We start from the raw sequence: 14,046 nt of genomic DNA on the forward strand, positions 1-14,046 counted from the left end.
GCGATGGCGTGATGCAGAGGGAACCATAGAGCGCCGCTTGCCGGGGTAGAGCGGCGCGGGCGGGGCGCGATGGGCCAGCCCGGGAGGACCGGGCCCATGGCGGGGAGCGAGGCGGCGGGACCAGGGCCGGGGCCCGGCGGCCTCTCGCCTTCGCCGCCGGAGATAGGGGTCCCCCCGCCGCCCGCCGCCGGCCGGAGCCGCTGACTCGGTGCCACCATGGCCGCCTGCGGCTGGAACGCGCTGCTGGCCGCGGCCAGGCCCAGGTGAGGCGGGGTCCTCGGGAGCCGGGCGGGGGGGGTCAGCCTGGGACCTCAGAGCGTCCTGCCGCCCTCCCCGCGCCGTGCCCGGGCTGCTGCGCTGGCTCCCGGCCTGCTGCCGGTGCGCTGCTGCCGGTGCGCTGCCGCCGGTGTCCTGCTGCCCGACCGGGGGCACAGACCCGCTGTGTCCAACGCGAGCGGCTCCGCAGCGGTCAGAGCGCAGAGCGGGGACCCCGCAGCTCTGCTGTGCAACCACAGCGGGTGGACGAGCCCCCAGGATCACCAAGTGCAGCCATAACCCACCCCAGCGCTGCCCCCTGTCCTGGAACCTCCTCCCCGTGCCCAGCCCTGCAGGGCTGGCGCCTCCAGCCCCGCCCGGGCAGCCTGTTCAATGCCCACAGCCCTTTGGGGTGAAATCGTGCCCGATACCCGAAGCACCTCCGCTCCCCAGCGCTCTGCCTGGCTCTTCCCGTGCCCGGGGCAGGGAAGGGGCAGGAAACACACAGAACTCCGTCCTGTTAATAAATGTTCGGTGAGAGAAGGGGCTTTGGCTTTTCTTGGTTTGCAACTGGCAAATTTTAGCCGATGTGATTGTCTAATGGCCTCCCAGGGGCAGCACGAGACCTTGAGTTGTTCTCCCCTAAAGAGAAAAGTTTTAAGCATGAGGCGAGGTCTCAATATTTTGCCCGTTGCTGAAGGACAGGAATCCCAGCTGCTGAAGCAGCCACAAGATCCATTTCACAAGATTAATTTGGCACTCGGAACAGTGATTTGTAACACTCTTATCTGTACCTTAGCCACTACTTACCTGAATATCTCTCCAGTTTCAGAGGCTCCCACCTCCTTGTGCACTCCAGTCCTCCGTACGCTCCAGCACTTGCTTTTGTCCAACTTGTGGATTCTCATCTAAACCGGACTTTGGTCAGAGACTCTGCGGAGCAGCGATGGCTGCGCCGCGCACCGTGGGGCACCGGCCTGCGGACGTTCCACGCGTCCGCCTGCTCGCGACAGGAGCCGCGGGCCGACCCTCCGCCCCACCAAAGCGCCGTGAACCGGGACGCCAAACCTGCTAGAACTCCAGCAAAAAACATCGTAGAGGCTCCAGTGGGAACAAGGTCCTTGCGCCAAAGGGTGGTGGATGAGCTGAAACATTATTACAACGGGTTCCACTTGCTGTGGATTGACACCAAGGTGGCCGCCAGGATGGTGTGGAGGCTGCTACATGGTCAGGTCCTCACCAGGAGGGAGAGGCGAAGGGTAAGTGCCAAGCACACGAACGCCTTGCTAAGGCGATGCACTGGGAGGCTGACTGCAATGAAAGAAGTTAAATCACTCAGTTTCCACTTTGGAACACTCTTTTTGTCTGGTTGAATGATAATTTCTGGCGTGCTCTTCTCTGTGCAGCTGCTGCGAACGTGTGCGGATCTCTTCCGGCTGGTTCCCTTCCTCGTGTTCGTCATCGTCCCCTTCATGGAGTTCCTGTTACCTGTGTTCTTGAAGCTCTTCCCTGAAATGCTGCCCTCAACGTTTGAGACGGAGTCAAAAAAGGTTTGTGTCGTTTCCAGAGCCACAGATACATGTTCCAGCCCGTTAGAACACCTGTGCAGCCGCATGTTCCAGCCCATTAGAACGCCTGTGCAGCCGCATAGGGAGCTGCTGTGAACCACTGTCGTCCTCACGCACGTCTGGGTCAGACAGTCCTGGCTTATTCCTAGACAGGAGAGCAAAATGTGGAGCTCATTCTGTAAACAGTGATCTGTAGGGAAGTGCACAGCAATTCCATTTTCTACAGTAAGCGAAGCCTCTTTGCTTGCAGTACTGGAGTCTTATTTCATCTCTTTCCCAGAATCCCTTCTGATTTTCAAGTGGAATTTTTAATTGTGTTTTGTTCCCTCCCCGAAGGAAGAGAAGCAGAAGAAGAAGCTCAGTGCGAAGCTGGAGTTAGCCAAGTTCCTGCAGGAGACCGTGGCAGAGATGGCCAAAAGGAACAAGGCGGATACAGGCCAAGGCCGACAATTCTCTTCCTACGTGCACCAGGTGAGCTGTGCTGGGCGACGGCAGCAGTGCCGGCAGCAGCTTTAGTGCCGCTGGTGTGGGCAGTGAGGGTGCGATTTGGGTGAAGGTACGGAGAGGTTTGGCAGTGCAGAGCTGTCCCGTCAGCTGTTGGTAACCGGGCTCCCTCTCGCAGCTCGTACCCCGGTGAAATGGGTTGTAGATACCGGCATTTCCATCCTGGAACAACAGCCAAGGCTTCACTGTGGGAAATTGTTTAAGCTGCCGCTCAGAAACTCTGTTTGGCTTTGGCCTTTCAACTATATAGTTCTGTTTCCATGGAGAGGTGGGAACAGCAGTGAGAGAAACAGGAGGGCTCCTTCCTTGGAGGGGAGAGAGGATTCACAACCTGCCATTCTGTTTCACTTTGGCCCCGGTGCCTCTGCTTTGCGTAGATCTGTCACACCGGCCATCGGCCCAGCACCCAGGAGATCGTGCGCTTCTCCAAGCTGTTCGAGGACGAGCTGACCCTGGAACACCTGGAGCGGCCGCAGCTCGTGGCTCTTTGCAAACTGCTCGAGCTGCAGCCCATCGGCACCAACAACCTGCTCCGCTTTCAGCTCCGGCTGAGGCTCAGAACCATCAAGGCGGATGATGAAGTAAGTTTAAACTGGCGCAGACGTGGCTGCTGGGGTGGAACACACGCTCCTCGCAGCCTCGGGTTCTGCCCTCTGAGTCACAGCCCGCCCGCTCTGCTTCGGGCGTGCGCCGCTGCCCACGCGCCGTGGGGTTCAGGATTCATGGGACGGATTCTGACAGTTTCCAGAAAGAAAACAGAGGTTCATCTTCATGCACCCTTGCTGCCTTTGGTGAACCCCAAGACATGGGGCACTGCAGATATTGTCACTGTTTAGAACACCCTCATGTTTTTGTCTGGAGTCATGCTAATTGTAAAAAAGGGAGGTTCCAATTCTGGAATAAATACCACTGGTAAGAGGCAGCCGGTCCTGACAGGCCGGTGCAGCGTAACCACGGGCTCGGCTCTCAGGCCTGCAGTCCTCACAGGGTTGCCCATCTTTGGGTCAATTCTTCAAACCTGTAGGATCACATGTAAAAGTGAAATTCTCAGTACTTATCAGGATCCAAGTTTTCCGTCTCTGTAGCCGAAGCCTGTCCGCTGCCAAGGCGCAATGAACCATGGACAGAGCCACTTCTGTCTCACCTTGTGCTGGGGGGACTTGATGCACATTTACCTACACAGACACGTCTTTGGGCCCAAGCTCATCAGGTCACCGAGGGCCTTGGCTCACTCGGTGCCCAGGTGGAACGTTCCCCTTCGTTTCAGATGATCGCCAAGGAGGGAGTCGGCGGGCTGAGCGTGCCGGAGCTGCAGAGCGCCTGCAGGGCCCGGGGGATGCGCTCGCTGGGGCTCTCGGAGGAGCAGCTCAAGGAGCAGCTCAGACAGGCAAGTGCGCTCTGCTCTGCTCGTGTGCAGGAGGTTTGCGCACCGCGGAGCTTTAAGGCCTGAAGCACCCAGGTAACGCCTTACAGGCAGCGTCAGGGTAGCTGGAAGCAGGATGGAGAGGGGTGTGGAATATGTTTTGAGCTTCTGAAGTAGCCAAGACTTGCAGTAGAGCCCACACTAGGCTTTCCTGAGCGCTCGGACGGTTTACAGGTGCTCCTGTGGGTGCGGTGTTTCAGGTGAGCTGTAGATAACTCAAAGGACTTGGCTGTTTGATGTTGGTACCTCACTAGTAGCTGGAAACCTTCTCTCCAATCTGTATCCTACAGGGTATTCTTAACTCTGCAAAACTATTTCTGCTCTTTGTGGTAACTTAAAGCTGTATTGGCCAAACTCAAGATAGCTGTAAGATCGCTAAGGATAAAGAGTGCTAGACAGAGCCAATACGAAATAACTTTTCCTTCTGTTTCCCACTCGCAGTGGCTGGATCTGCATTTGAAAGAGAACGTTCCACCTTCTCTGCTCCTGCTTTCCCGTGCCTTGTACTTAATAGATGTGAAGCCACAGTCTGTTCCAGTTCCACAAAATAAGGTGCGTTGTTTGAATAAAACCTTCAGGTTAATGGTTTAACCATTACACGTTACAAAAATGAAGTGCTGTGACATGAATCTTGTTCTTTGATCCTCCAAGCGGACTGAAGTTGTGACCGTGCTGAACTGTCTGTTCTTCCGCAGATAAGTGGAGCTGCTGAAACGGTGTCGTCCGTTCCTGAAGGGCGGGAGGTGCTGGTGGATCCTGCCCCTGTCGTACAGGCAAGAAAGGTGAGAAAAGAGCGGTCTGCAAGTTGCTGTGTTCACAGAAACGCGGAGACTTCGGTCCGGGTGCACTGAGCTCACAGGAGCCAGCTTGGGGTGACGTGTTTTCAGCTCTCCTGGCGAACTGTCCAGGACAAAGAGCCAAAATACCTGGAGTGAGAAAACCAGAGCACGCGGTTCTCAGCATAAGGCTGAAGTGAATTCCTTCAATTGGTCCAAGCTAATAAGAGCAGCAGCTGAAATCAAAGGAGAATATTGTGGCAACTGCTAGAAATAGTTCCAAGTAGTGCTGTTAAATACCAGGGGAAATGCTGGAAACGCCGCCGTGCATCCTTCACAAACGTGCATTGCAGGGCCCAGCCTCTCGGACGGGGGAGGGAAGGTACGGGGTCTCGCTGGAGCTTGGCTTTCCGAGAGGGCTCCGCGACTTAAAGCTGCTTTTTCCTTAAAGAATGAAGAGTTTGTGTCTCAGACGCCAGAGAAGTTGCCAACCCCAGAGGTGTCGGTTAAGCCTCCCCCACAAGAGGTAAGATTTCAAAGAGCCTTCAGCTTCCCAAAGGAGAGTGTTCAACACACAACTCACAGACAGACTGGGGAAACTTGTGCCACAGGATGATGTGAACGTTAAGTTCAAGGAGCAGCTGGAGAAGTTGTGGATGAGAACTGCAGTGAGGGCTGTTAAACGCGAAAATACCGCGTGTGACCTCTGTCAGCAGTGCCAAGTGCCATGTTGTATCTCTAGAAGCACTTCTACAGTGATTTGCCTTTCTTTGACCCATTGGCTTTCTGGGGATGTTTCATTCGGGTTTAGCTGCTCACCTGTACATGTTGGGTGCCACTGCAGGCAGGTTTGGAGCCCAGGCTGAGTTTTATCAGCAGAATACTCCTTTACCCTGCAGAACTGTGTTCACAGCAGCTGTTACTCTCAGAGCAGCTTCCTGTAGTAAACGGGAGGACACCAAAAAGAGATTTTCAATTTTAAGCAGCATTTGCGTTGGAACCGCCTAAAATCCGCGACTTTCTCTTCCCCCAGACTAAACTGGAAGCGGCGCAGAGCAGCAAGGCCGGCGCCAACGGGGCTTAGGCTGGAGCCTGGGGACGGTCCAGTGCTGCGACAGGAGCTGTGGCGTCTGCCCTCGCGGGAAGGGCCGAGCGGGTCTGCAGGGGCTGCGGCGCACACGAGGTGCCAGCGCCCCCGGGCGCTGCGTCCGCTGCGCGCTCGCTCCTCGGCCATCGCAGGGCGCCCGCTCCCCGCTTGGGCTGGATCCCCTGCCCCCACCGGTTTAACTTATGCTGTAAATACCTAAATTATGATGCAACTGTGTGTTCCTACTGATCAGGTGCTCTAAACCTTAGGAGAGGCAGCTCGTCACTGCCACAAAGGCCTGGGCGCAGGATGAGTTAGGCTGCAAGCCCAGTAAAGCCCGTTCTGCAGTTTGAAATCCTCCGCAGGACCCTACCCACATGGCCAGGGCTTGCAGCCCGCTCTGCTGCCATGTTAAACTCAAGCTCTTGATCCTAGTTAGCGCGGTTTAACCGATAACCAGTGCAAGAATGACCCGCGCAGCCCTCGCCCGAGCTGTCACACCCGTCCCGCGGGGGCCGGCGCTGCTCCGCGCGGCTGGAAGGACGGGGGGGAGCGGAGCGGAGCAGCGCGGTGCAGGGGCGGCACCAGGACGGGCTGCACCCGGCAGAGCCGCGCGGTTTAGGGTCCGGCAGGTCGTGCAAGGCACCCTGGGGTCCTACACACATCTTTGGTTAAACCCCGCCAGGCTTGGACTCGCTGTATTTACAAAGCGGTTCCTCGCACGCCCTGGCGTTCACTAGTTTTTTGGTAGACTCGACTGAAAAGCTGGTTTTAACATTTGTTAATTTTTATTTTTACTTCGTCCTATGTAAATATCCAGAAGTGACTCACATGATGGGTTTTAAATATATGTATATTTATACTTACTGTAAAATTAAAGTTAGACTTGGTGCTAAGCAGAACAAAATGTCTTTTCTAGAGGTCAGACAGCCTCTAGAGCAGTCGACTCAAAGAGGTCAGTCGGGTGTTACCTGCACTGTAAATGTGTGACAGAGGCTCCTGCCTCCCTGCAGCAGCAGCTTGTGCGACCGGCTCCTGTCCCGCGTCCTCAGCCGTTCCCGCACCCGCAGCTCGCACGGCCAGGACGCAGCGCTGGATGGTTGTGTTGATCGGTGGTCGGTAAATGAGAATAAACGTTATGTCAATAAAATGTGCATTTAGCAGAAGCCTCGTCTCCCTGGTAACACCGGCAGGCACCGCTGTCTGAACAGCACCGCGAGCTGCCGTCCGCACAGCCCGCTGGGGCTGGGAAAGCAACTGTTCCGTGCAGGATTTCACTGGTGCTGAGCACCGGGATGGGTGCAGAGCTCAGAGAAGGCGGGTGATTTCTGTACAATGGGTGGAGCCCGTAAACAGCGAGAGGGAATTCCTGAATGCAGGGTAAGCGGGAAGAGCCTCACGAGGGGAAAGTCTGATCAAAGCGTATGAGCTGGGCTCGCAGAGCAGCCCGGCCCACCCGACCGAGCGATCAGAGGGGACTGGTCCCTGTCCAGTGGGGACACACAATAACTCCATCACCATCGGTGATTTTTCCACCTCCGCCACACTGCCCCAAGCCCCTCTGTGCCAGCAGCCGACAGTTCACATCACTGCCACCAAGGGACGTGTTTTTCTACTACAATGGGAAGTAATTACTCTGTGTACGAGTCGTGCGAATGAACCTCGACCAGTGCTGTCCCAGCACTGGGACCCACGGCTGTGCTGGGGGCTCTGCCAGCTCCGCGTCCCCGCACCGGTAACCCTGTCACACACCAGTAACCCTGTCCCAGGCGGCGCAGGGTCACCGGTCCGGCACAGGGACACGGCCCCTTCCCGCCGGCAGATAGCAGCACCAGCCAGTTCTCCATTGGAAAGCCCCAAATGAGCTGCTGGGAGCTAAACCGCCTTGTTTGGGGACATCCCACCCTGTCCCTGTGCCCCGTGTGCCCAGCTGCACCCCGGGGCACCTCCCGCCGGGCAGGGCTGCGAGCCCAGGGCCGGGGCTGCGAGCCCAGGGCCGGGGCTGCGAGCCCAGGGCAGGGGCTGCGAGCCCAGGGCAGGGGCTGCGAGCCCAGGGCCGGGGCTGCGAGCCCAGGGCAGGGGCTGCGAGCCCAGGGCCGGGGCTGCGAGCCCAGGGCCGGGCTGGGGCTGAAACCTGCGAAAGCCTTTGAAACAGGTGCAAAACCCGCACGTCACGGGGGCAGACAGTGAAACCCTTTGGGTTCACACGGGATCCTGCCACCAGGTACGAGGGACGTTCAGCAGCCGGTATCAAAGCACTCAGACCCTGCATGGACAAGTCAGGGCGGTCACTGCGCGGGGTCGCTGCCGCTGCTGCTGCTGCTGCTCCCCGGTGCGTCCGGGGCCACCCCCAGCTGGAGGGGACACCCGGGAGCAGCTCCCGCCGCCAGCCCCCGTGTCCCAGCCCCCGAGCAGCACGGAACAGCCGCGTGCCTGGGACGCCTTGCGGGCCGCTCTCGCTCCGCAGAGCTGGCTGCGGCACATGGGGCGTCCGGGCCCCGCACGCAACGCAGCACCGGCCGGGGAGGCAGAGCTTGGGTGGGGAGTTGTTTGTATTTCCAGGGGCAATGAAGAGCCACGGGAGGGAGCGTTACCCAGAAATGCCCTCTCACCAGAGCCCGGCTGAGGAATTCCAAATTCCCAGTCAGCCACTCATTAGTGCAGCGTAATGAAGTGTTTTCGGCACTGACCAGACTTCAAAGGTTTCTGTTCTCTCTGCAGCAGCTCAGCTGCAAAGCCCAGAGCCCTGTGGGACCTGCACCAAGGAACAGGCTCGTCCTCCCCTGCCCAATGCTGCAGCGTCCCACACGGACCCAGCTCAGCACCAGCTGAGCAGCATCAGCCCATCAGCATCTCAGGGTCAACGACCCCATGGGGACCGCAGGACAAACGCTGCTGCAGACCTGACACGGGCTCTCGGGACGGACAGGAGCACAGAGCGGGAGACGCTTCGCTGTCCGTGCTGCCACAGCTGCGCCAACACCGCCCTGTTTTCCACCCTCCCTCCGGGGGCAGAGGCGCTAAACCCGAGTCACCCAGGGTGTCTGACCCTGGAACGAGGGTTCGTGTGACACCGGGTGCCGCAGCGCCCTGCAGAGCCCAGCGACGAGCTCTGACTTCCCAGCAGCCAGGAGCGGGGTCACCAGCAGCATTTGCAGAGAAACCCCAACCGCCCGTGGCTGAGCTGCAGGGGCAGGAGCCGGGAGACCCCCAACCCGCTCCACCGCCTCAGCTGTGCAAGAAGTCAACTGTTCCTTAGAGAACGACGGTAACAAAGACAAGAGCACAGAGCCCCGGTGCCGGGGAGCACTTACCGGTGGTGCCGGGGAGCACTTACCGGTGGTGCCGGGGAGCACTTACCGGTGGTGCCGGGGAGCACTTACCGGTGGTGCCGGGGCTGTGGGGCAGCCATAGGGCAGGAGCCCTTCTCCATCCCCGCATTTAAAGGGGCTGGGCGGCCCCCTGCCCAGCACAGGCTCCCTGGGCGGGGCCTCGGGGCTGTGTCGGCGGGGCCGGGTCCCGGGGCAGCGCGCTGCCTGCCTTGGGGGGCCACGGCACCCTGGGGTGCGCCCAGCTGGGGACCCGCCGGAGACACCCCCCGCCCGCTGGGGAGTTTTCAGGGGGTTTGGGGAAATCGCAGTTAATTTCAACTTGTCGGGGTTTTTCCAGGCTGGGTGCGAAGGTAGGCAGAAAATTACCCACATAATACCCTTAATTTCCTGCAGGTGGGTAATGTTCCCTTGCACGGCTGCCACTCTGATAGTCCTTAAATACATCTTAGGGGAACATCTTATGCCACATAATACAGGATAATGAGGGAAGTCACCTTCTCCCGCCCCGTGCTCCAGGCTGGTGACCGCTCCAGCCTCTGGACCCGGCTGAGCTCCCGGCAGCGTCCGCAGCCGCGCAGGGAACTCTGAGCTGAAACCAGCAGATTGTGGTTCCCCCGGCGGCTGCTTCGCCAGCCGGGCTCGGCCAGACCCAGAGGAGCTGCGGCTGCGCCCGGCGGGTCCGGCGGCCCCTGGGCATCCTGCACTGCGGGAGGTGCTGGGGACGGGTCCGTGTGCTGGGGACAGGGGTTCCCCCAGCCCCGTGCCCATCGCAAATGCCCCCAGCCCGGCTCCCTGTTCCCCCAGCCCCGTGCCCATCCCAAATGCCCCCAGCCCGGCTCCCTGTTCCCCCAGCCCCGTGCCCATCGCAAATGCCCCCAGCCCAGCTCCCCGGGTCACTCCTGCGCGGGCAGAGGCCGAGGAGGAGGCCGGCGGGAGGAAGGCAGGGCCGGCCTGCGCTGGCTCAGGGAGCAGCACATTCCTCTGCTGAGAGGTTTTGCAGATGGAGGGCGAGCAGGGGCTGGCGCGGAGCCCGCGGCACCACCAGGGGCTTCGCTGCCCATCCCACCCGCGGGCGAGCACAGGGCGAGCACAGGTGTCCCGCAGCCCCGTGCCCGCTGCGCTCCGCCGTGCCCGCGCCGCGCAGACGGGTGTGCCAGGAGTCGCTCCGTGTCTGCTTTCCTCCGGTGTTTTTAATTTAGAAAGATCTGGAAGCTGGGGCGTGCTCTTCCCTGTTTTTCCTATGGTAACCCCAGCTGCACCGCGGAGCCACCGGCTTTGGAGTTCAGCCTGAGAGTGAGTGCAATGGGAGAGCAAACCCTGAACACCCTGAGAGCAAACTGTGAGCAAACCCTGAACACCCTGAGAGCCAACTGTGAGCAAGCCCTGAACACCCTGAGCGCAAAGGGTGAGCAAACCCTGAATATTCTGGGAGTGAGCACAAAGTGTGAGCAAACGCTGGACACCCTGAGAGCAAACCCTGAACACCCTGAGAGCAAACTGTGAGCAAACCCTGCACATAGAGTGAGCACAAAGTGTGAGCAGACCCTGCACACTCTGAGCAAGCACAAAGTGTGAGCAAACCCCACACACCCTGAGCACAAAGTGTGAGCAAACCCTAAACACACCGAGTGAGCACAAAGTGTGAGCAGACCCTGCACACCCTGAGCACAGAGTGTGAGCGAGCCTGCCCCTGTTCCGGGTGAGCAGGCACTGGGGCCGGTGGAGGCGGGTGAACCCAAGGAGCTTTGGGCCACTGACGCAGCTCTGAACAAACCCCTTTGCAGACCGAACACCCCTGCACAGCCCCAGCCGCTCCCACCCTGGCACCTTCCCGCCCCCCTGACCCACAGGCACAAAAAAGGGAGAGTCAGCAGTTTTTGCTACATGACCCCCCCGAGTGCGCGGAGGAAACGACCCCAGCAGAGCCCCAATAAATTCCTGGATTCTGTTCTGCAGAGTCGGGCGAATTAACGGCCGCGCAGCTCCAAGGCCGCGTGTGCCTTGGCGTGGGGAGAGCTTTTCCAGCCGCGCGGGTGCCAAACACCCCTCGGCTCCCCTCGGCCGGGCCAGCCGGCTCCTTCCCCGGCACCCTCTGCGCCGCCGGTCCCGGCTCGGAGCCGGGTTTACGGCACCGGGTCTGCCGCATCCCACCAGCGCGCGCCGTGCCGGCGTGGGGACAGCGGTCTGCCCGGGACGCGGGGGCTCTGCTGGATGCTGGTCGGAAACGTCCCCGTGCCACCGGTCCTTGCGTCAGCCTCTTCCGCAGAGCGCCGCGGGGAAAGGTGCACGCTCAGCACTTTTATAGTAGATTAATATTCGGGGGAAAAGCACTGATTTAGTGAGGCCCAAGCACAACAAAGGCTGAGATTTATAGCCTCCTGTGTTGGAGCGTTGCATTCTGAGCAGGCTTTCTGCCTCTGTGGTACGTTCGTAACAAAGGAGAGGGAGGTTTACACCAGCCTCGAGTCATGTAGAGCGAGGGCTCCGCGGCCAAACGGCGCAGGACGGAGCCCTGGCCGCGGCGTGGGGCTGCGGGGGGCGCGGGTCCCCTGCCCGCCCCACCCGGCTGGGACACGGGCCCCGGTGCTGCCCCCCCGTCACCTGGTGCCCAGCACCCCCCACGGACGGGGCGTGGGGGGCAAAGGGGCATCCGCTCCTGCAGCTGCGCACATCTGGCTGCATCTGCCCCGCTGACAGTGGCCCCTGGCCGGGCTGTGGGTGGCCGGGGGGCTGGAGCCGGAGCCCCGGGACCCGCCGAACCCCGTCAAGGTGGAACGGTGGGGAAGGTTCTTGGCGCGGCTGGCGGGCAGACAAGCCCGGCCCAGGCGGAGCGAGCAGCCCGGCCTGGGCTGCAGCCAGGGGAGCGCGGGCGCTGCGCGGCGGAGGCTTTAAAAGGAGAGAACGAGGGAGGCGAGGAGGGGAGCAGACAAAGGGTGCTGTGGGAGCCAAACACGCGGCCCTGGCCCCAGCGCTTGGCGGCCACCGGTGCCCAGTGTCCCCCGCCACCCACCCGGGGTCCCTGCAATCTGCTGTTGGTTTGGGGTCGTTTCCCAAGGGTCCCCATCACACCCATCCCTGCAGCCCTCCGGGGGTGCGGCTGGGTGGCAGGCAGCACGGTGTCCCCAGGGCTCTGCGCGGTGTCCCCAGGGCTCTGCGCGGTGTCCCCAGGGCTCTGTGTCGTGTCCCCAGAGCTCTACGTGGTGTCCCCAGGGCTCTGTGCAGTGTCCCCAGGGCTCTGCGTGGTGTCCCCAGGTCTGCAGGAGCCACGGGCCAAGCCCCCAGGTCCCAGGGGATGCCCGGGGACCCCCAGCCCGGGGTGCCCGTCTCCTCCGTGTGCATTAGCAGCGCTGCTGGAGCCGCTCTGCTTATTATCATATTTAATTGCCCTCCTGGTAACCCCAGGAAATGGGCAGGGGACGGTGAGAGCGGCGGTTGCTGGTGATGCAAACACGGGCTCCATCCGCGGCCAAGTCAGCCCCGGCAGCGGGTGATTTATGGAGCCCCAGCCCCCCCCGCCCGGGCTGCCAGTTTAATCCAGGACTGTGAATTCAACATAAATCACTTGATTAAAAGCTCTGCTTAATTTAGGAGGGGGAGAGCGGGGGGCAGAGCACAGCTGATCGATTTAATGTACACAGGGAAACGCAGCAAGCAGCCGCTTTCACAGGGGCCGGTGAGGCCAGCGGTGGCGCAGCCGCTTCATCTGAACCGTTCAGGGCTGGGAGAGGGGCCGGCGGGAAGGGACCCGCCCGGTGACACCTCCCGACACCGTCACAGCCACACTCACCTTGTTTTGGCAGCTCGGATGAGCTTCAGCGCCCCGACCCCTTGCAGCCCCTTCCCACCAGCCCAGAGCATCGTAATCCCGCTCGGGAACGGAGCCTTGGATAAAGTCTTTAATAATTACAAGAATTCCAGATTCAGTACAGAAGAGTTTACAACAAATAATATTTCTCCATACAAAGGCAAAATAAACTTTTCAAGTAACAGCGTCTGGCTCTGGAGTCTCAACACCAGCGAGGAGAAGGGACAGGGACACACGTGTCCCCGCGCTGTCCCCAGCCAGGGACGGGCCCCGTCCCCCCCGGCACGGCGAACCGGGCACCGGTAAGGCACTGGTGGCATGGCCCGTGTCCCCGCGGGCACCGAGCTGGGTGAGGGTGTCGGTGACACATGGCACTGCTCCGGTGTCCCGGGGACCACCGCGACTCCCAAGCCCCCGGGCACCCCCAGCACCGGCACTGCCCAAACCGCGGGGGCACCGACGCGGCGCCGGCCCCGGCGCGGGGGACGTGGGGCCAGGCACGGCATGACAACGTATTCCCAAAAGGCATCGACACGTTATTATTACTGTTGAATACAACCCCATATAAAACTGAAGCAGCAGCAGCAGCAATTCTTACCGAGGGATCTACACGGAAATAGGTTTAGAACATAATTTAAAAAAATAAAAACAGCAAAAGTAGCAAAATATATGGACTTTTTTTTTTTTGTAGCAACTGATATCTACCAGCCACTAGTACCTCACTACCCCATCGGTATATCTCTGGTAACAACCCTTTTAAAAAGACATGTAAATATATATTCATATTTATACATATTTTAGCTATGTACACAGGAATCTGTTCCGAGCGCTGCTGTGTCCGGCCCCCCCGGCAGCGCCGGGAGACGCCCACGCCGCGGCTCCCGCCCCCCGGTACCGGCGCTGGGGCGGCACAGCCCGCGGGTGCTGGTGCTGCCGAGCTGTGGGACCAGCCCCGGGGCAGCGGGGCCGTGCCGGCGGGTTCCCGGCACACCGGTGGGTTCCCGGCACACTGGTGAGTTCCCAGCACACTGGGGGGTTCCCAGCACACCGGGGGGTTCCCAGCACACTGGTGAGATCCCAGCACACCAATGGGGTTCCCAGCACACCAATGGGGTTCCCGGCACACCCTCGGCTCATGTGGCCGCAGAACCCGGTGCTGGTCTCGGCTTAGCGAGTTCTCCAAGGTGCAGCTAAGCCCAGCCAAGCCCGGCTCTCCATGCCCTGCCAGGAGCCGCCGTCCCGGGCTGGGTGGCCGGTGCCCCGGTGCTGCCCACCGGAGGGGGTTTTGGCGTAACC

At 60.4% G+C, this 14,046-nt stretch overlaps 1 protein-coding gene across 3 annotated transcripts; it reads left to right on the forward strand.

Annotated features, from left to right (window-relative positions):
• The first annotated feature begins 56 nt into the window (after positions 1-56).
• Positions 57-6,742, forward strand: LETM2 (leucine zipper and EF-hand containing transmembrane protein 2). 3 transcript variants are annotated; one of them, XR_013923365.1, is made up of 11 exons: positions 57-263; positions 1,082-1,514; positions 1,662-1,805; positions 2,160-2,294; positions 2,705-2,908; positions 3,595-3,714; positions 4,192-4,302; positions 4,446-4,532; positions 4,978-5,052; positions 5,560-5,821; positions 6,533-6,742. XR_013923365.1 is itself a non-coding variant. In XM_080360103.1 (10 exons), exons 1-10 carry the CDS (start codon positions 217-219, stop codon positions 5,608-5,610), a joined length of 1,407 nt encoding a protein of 468 aa, XP_080216229.1. In that variant the 5' UTR covers positions 57-216; the 3' UTR covers positions 5,611-5,838. The 3 variants fall into 3 exon arrangements, 2 of the variants coding, with proteins under 2 accessions (XP_080216229.1, XP_080216228.1); XM_080360103.1 differs by lacking the exon at positions 6,533-6,742 and having other exon boundaries at positions 5,560-5,838; XM_080360102.1 differs by lacking the exons at positions 5,560-5,821; positions 6,533-6,742 and having other exon boundaries at positions 4,978-5,310.
• Positions 6,743-14,046: the final 7,304 nt, after the last annotated feature.

Source organism: Nesoenas mayeri (assembly GCF_963082525.1).
Source record: "Nesoenas mayeri genome assembly, chromosome: 27".
Lineage (NCBI taxonomy): Eukaryota > Metazoa > Chordata > Aves > Columbiformes > Columbidae > Nesoenas > Nesoenas mayeri.

Excerpts from the sequence above, each read along its gene's own strand:
- LETM2 (XM_080360102.1), top strand. The coding sequence starts at position 217 with ATGGCCGCCTGCGGCTGGAACGCGCTGCTGGCCGCGGCCAGGCCCAG. Across the intron at positions 2,295-2,704 it reads TCTCTTCCTACGTGCACCAG|ATCTGTCACACCGGCCATCG; the intron begins GTGAGCTGTGCT and ends TGCTTTGCGTAG. Across the intron at positions 4,533-4,977 it reads CTGTCGTACAGGCAAGAAAG|AATGAAGAGTTTGTGTCTCA; the intron begins GTGAGAAAAGAG and ends TTTTCCTTAAAG.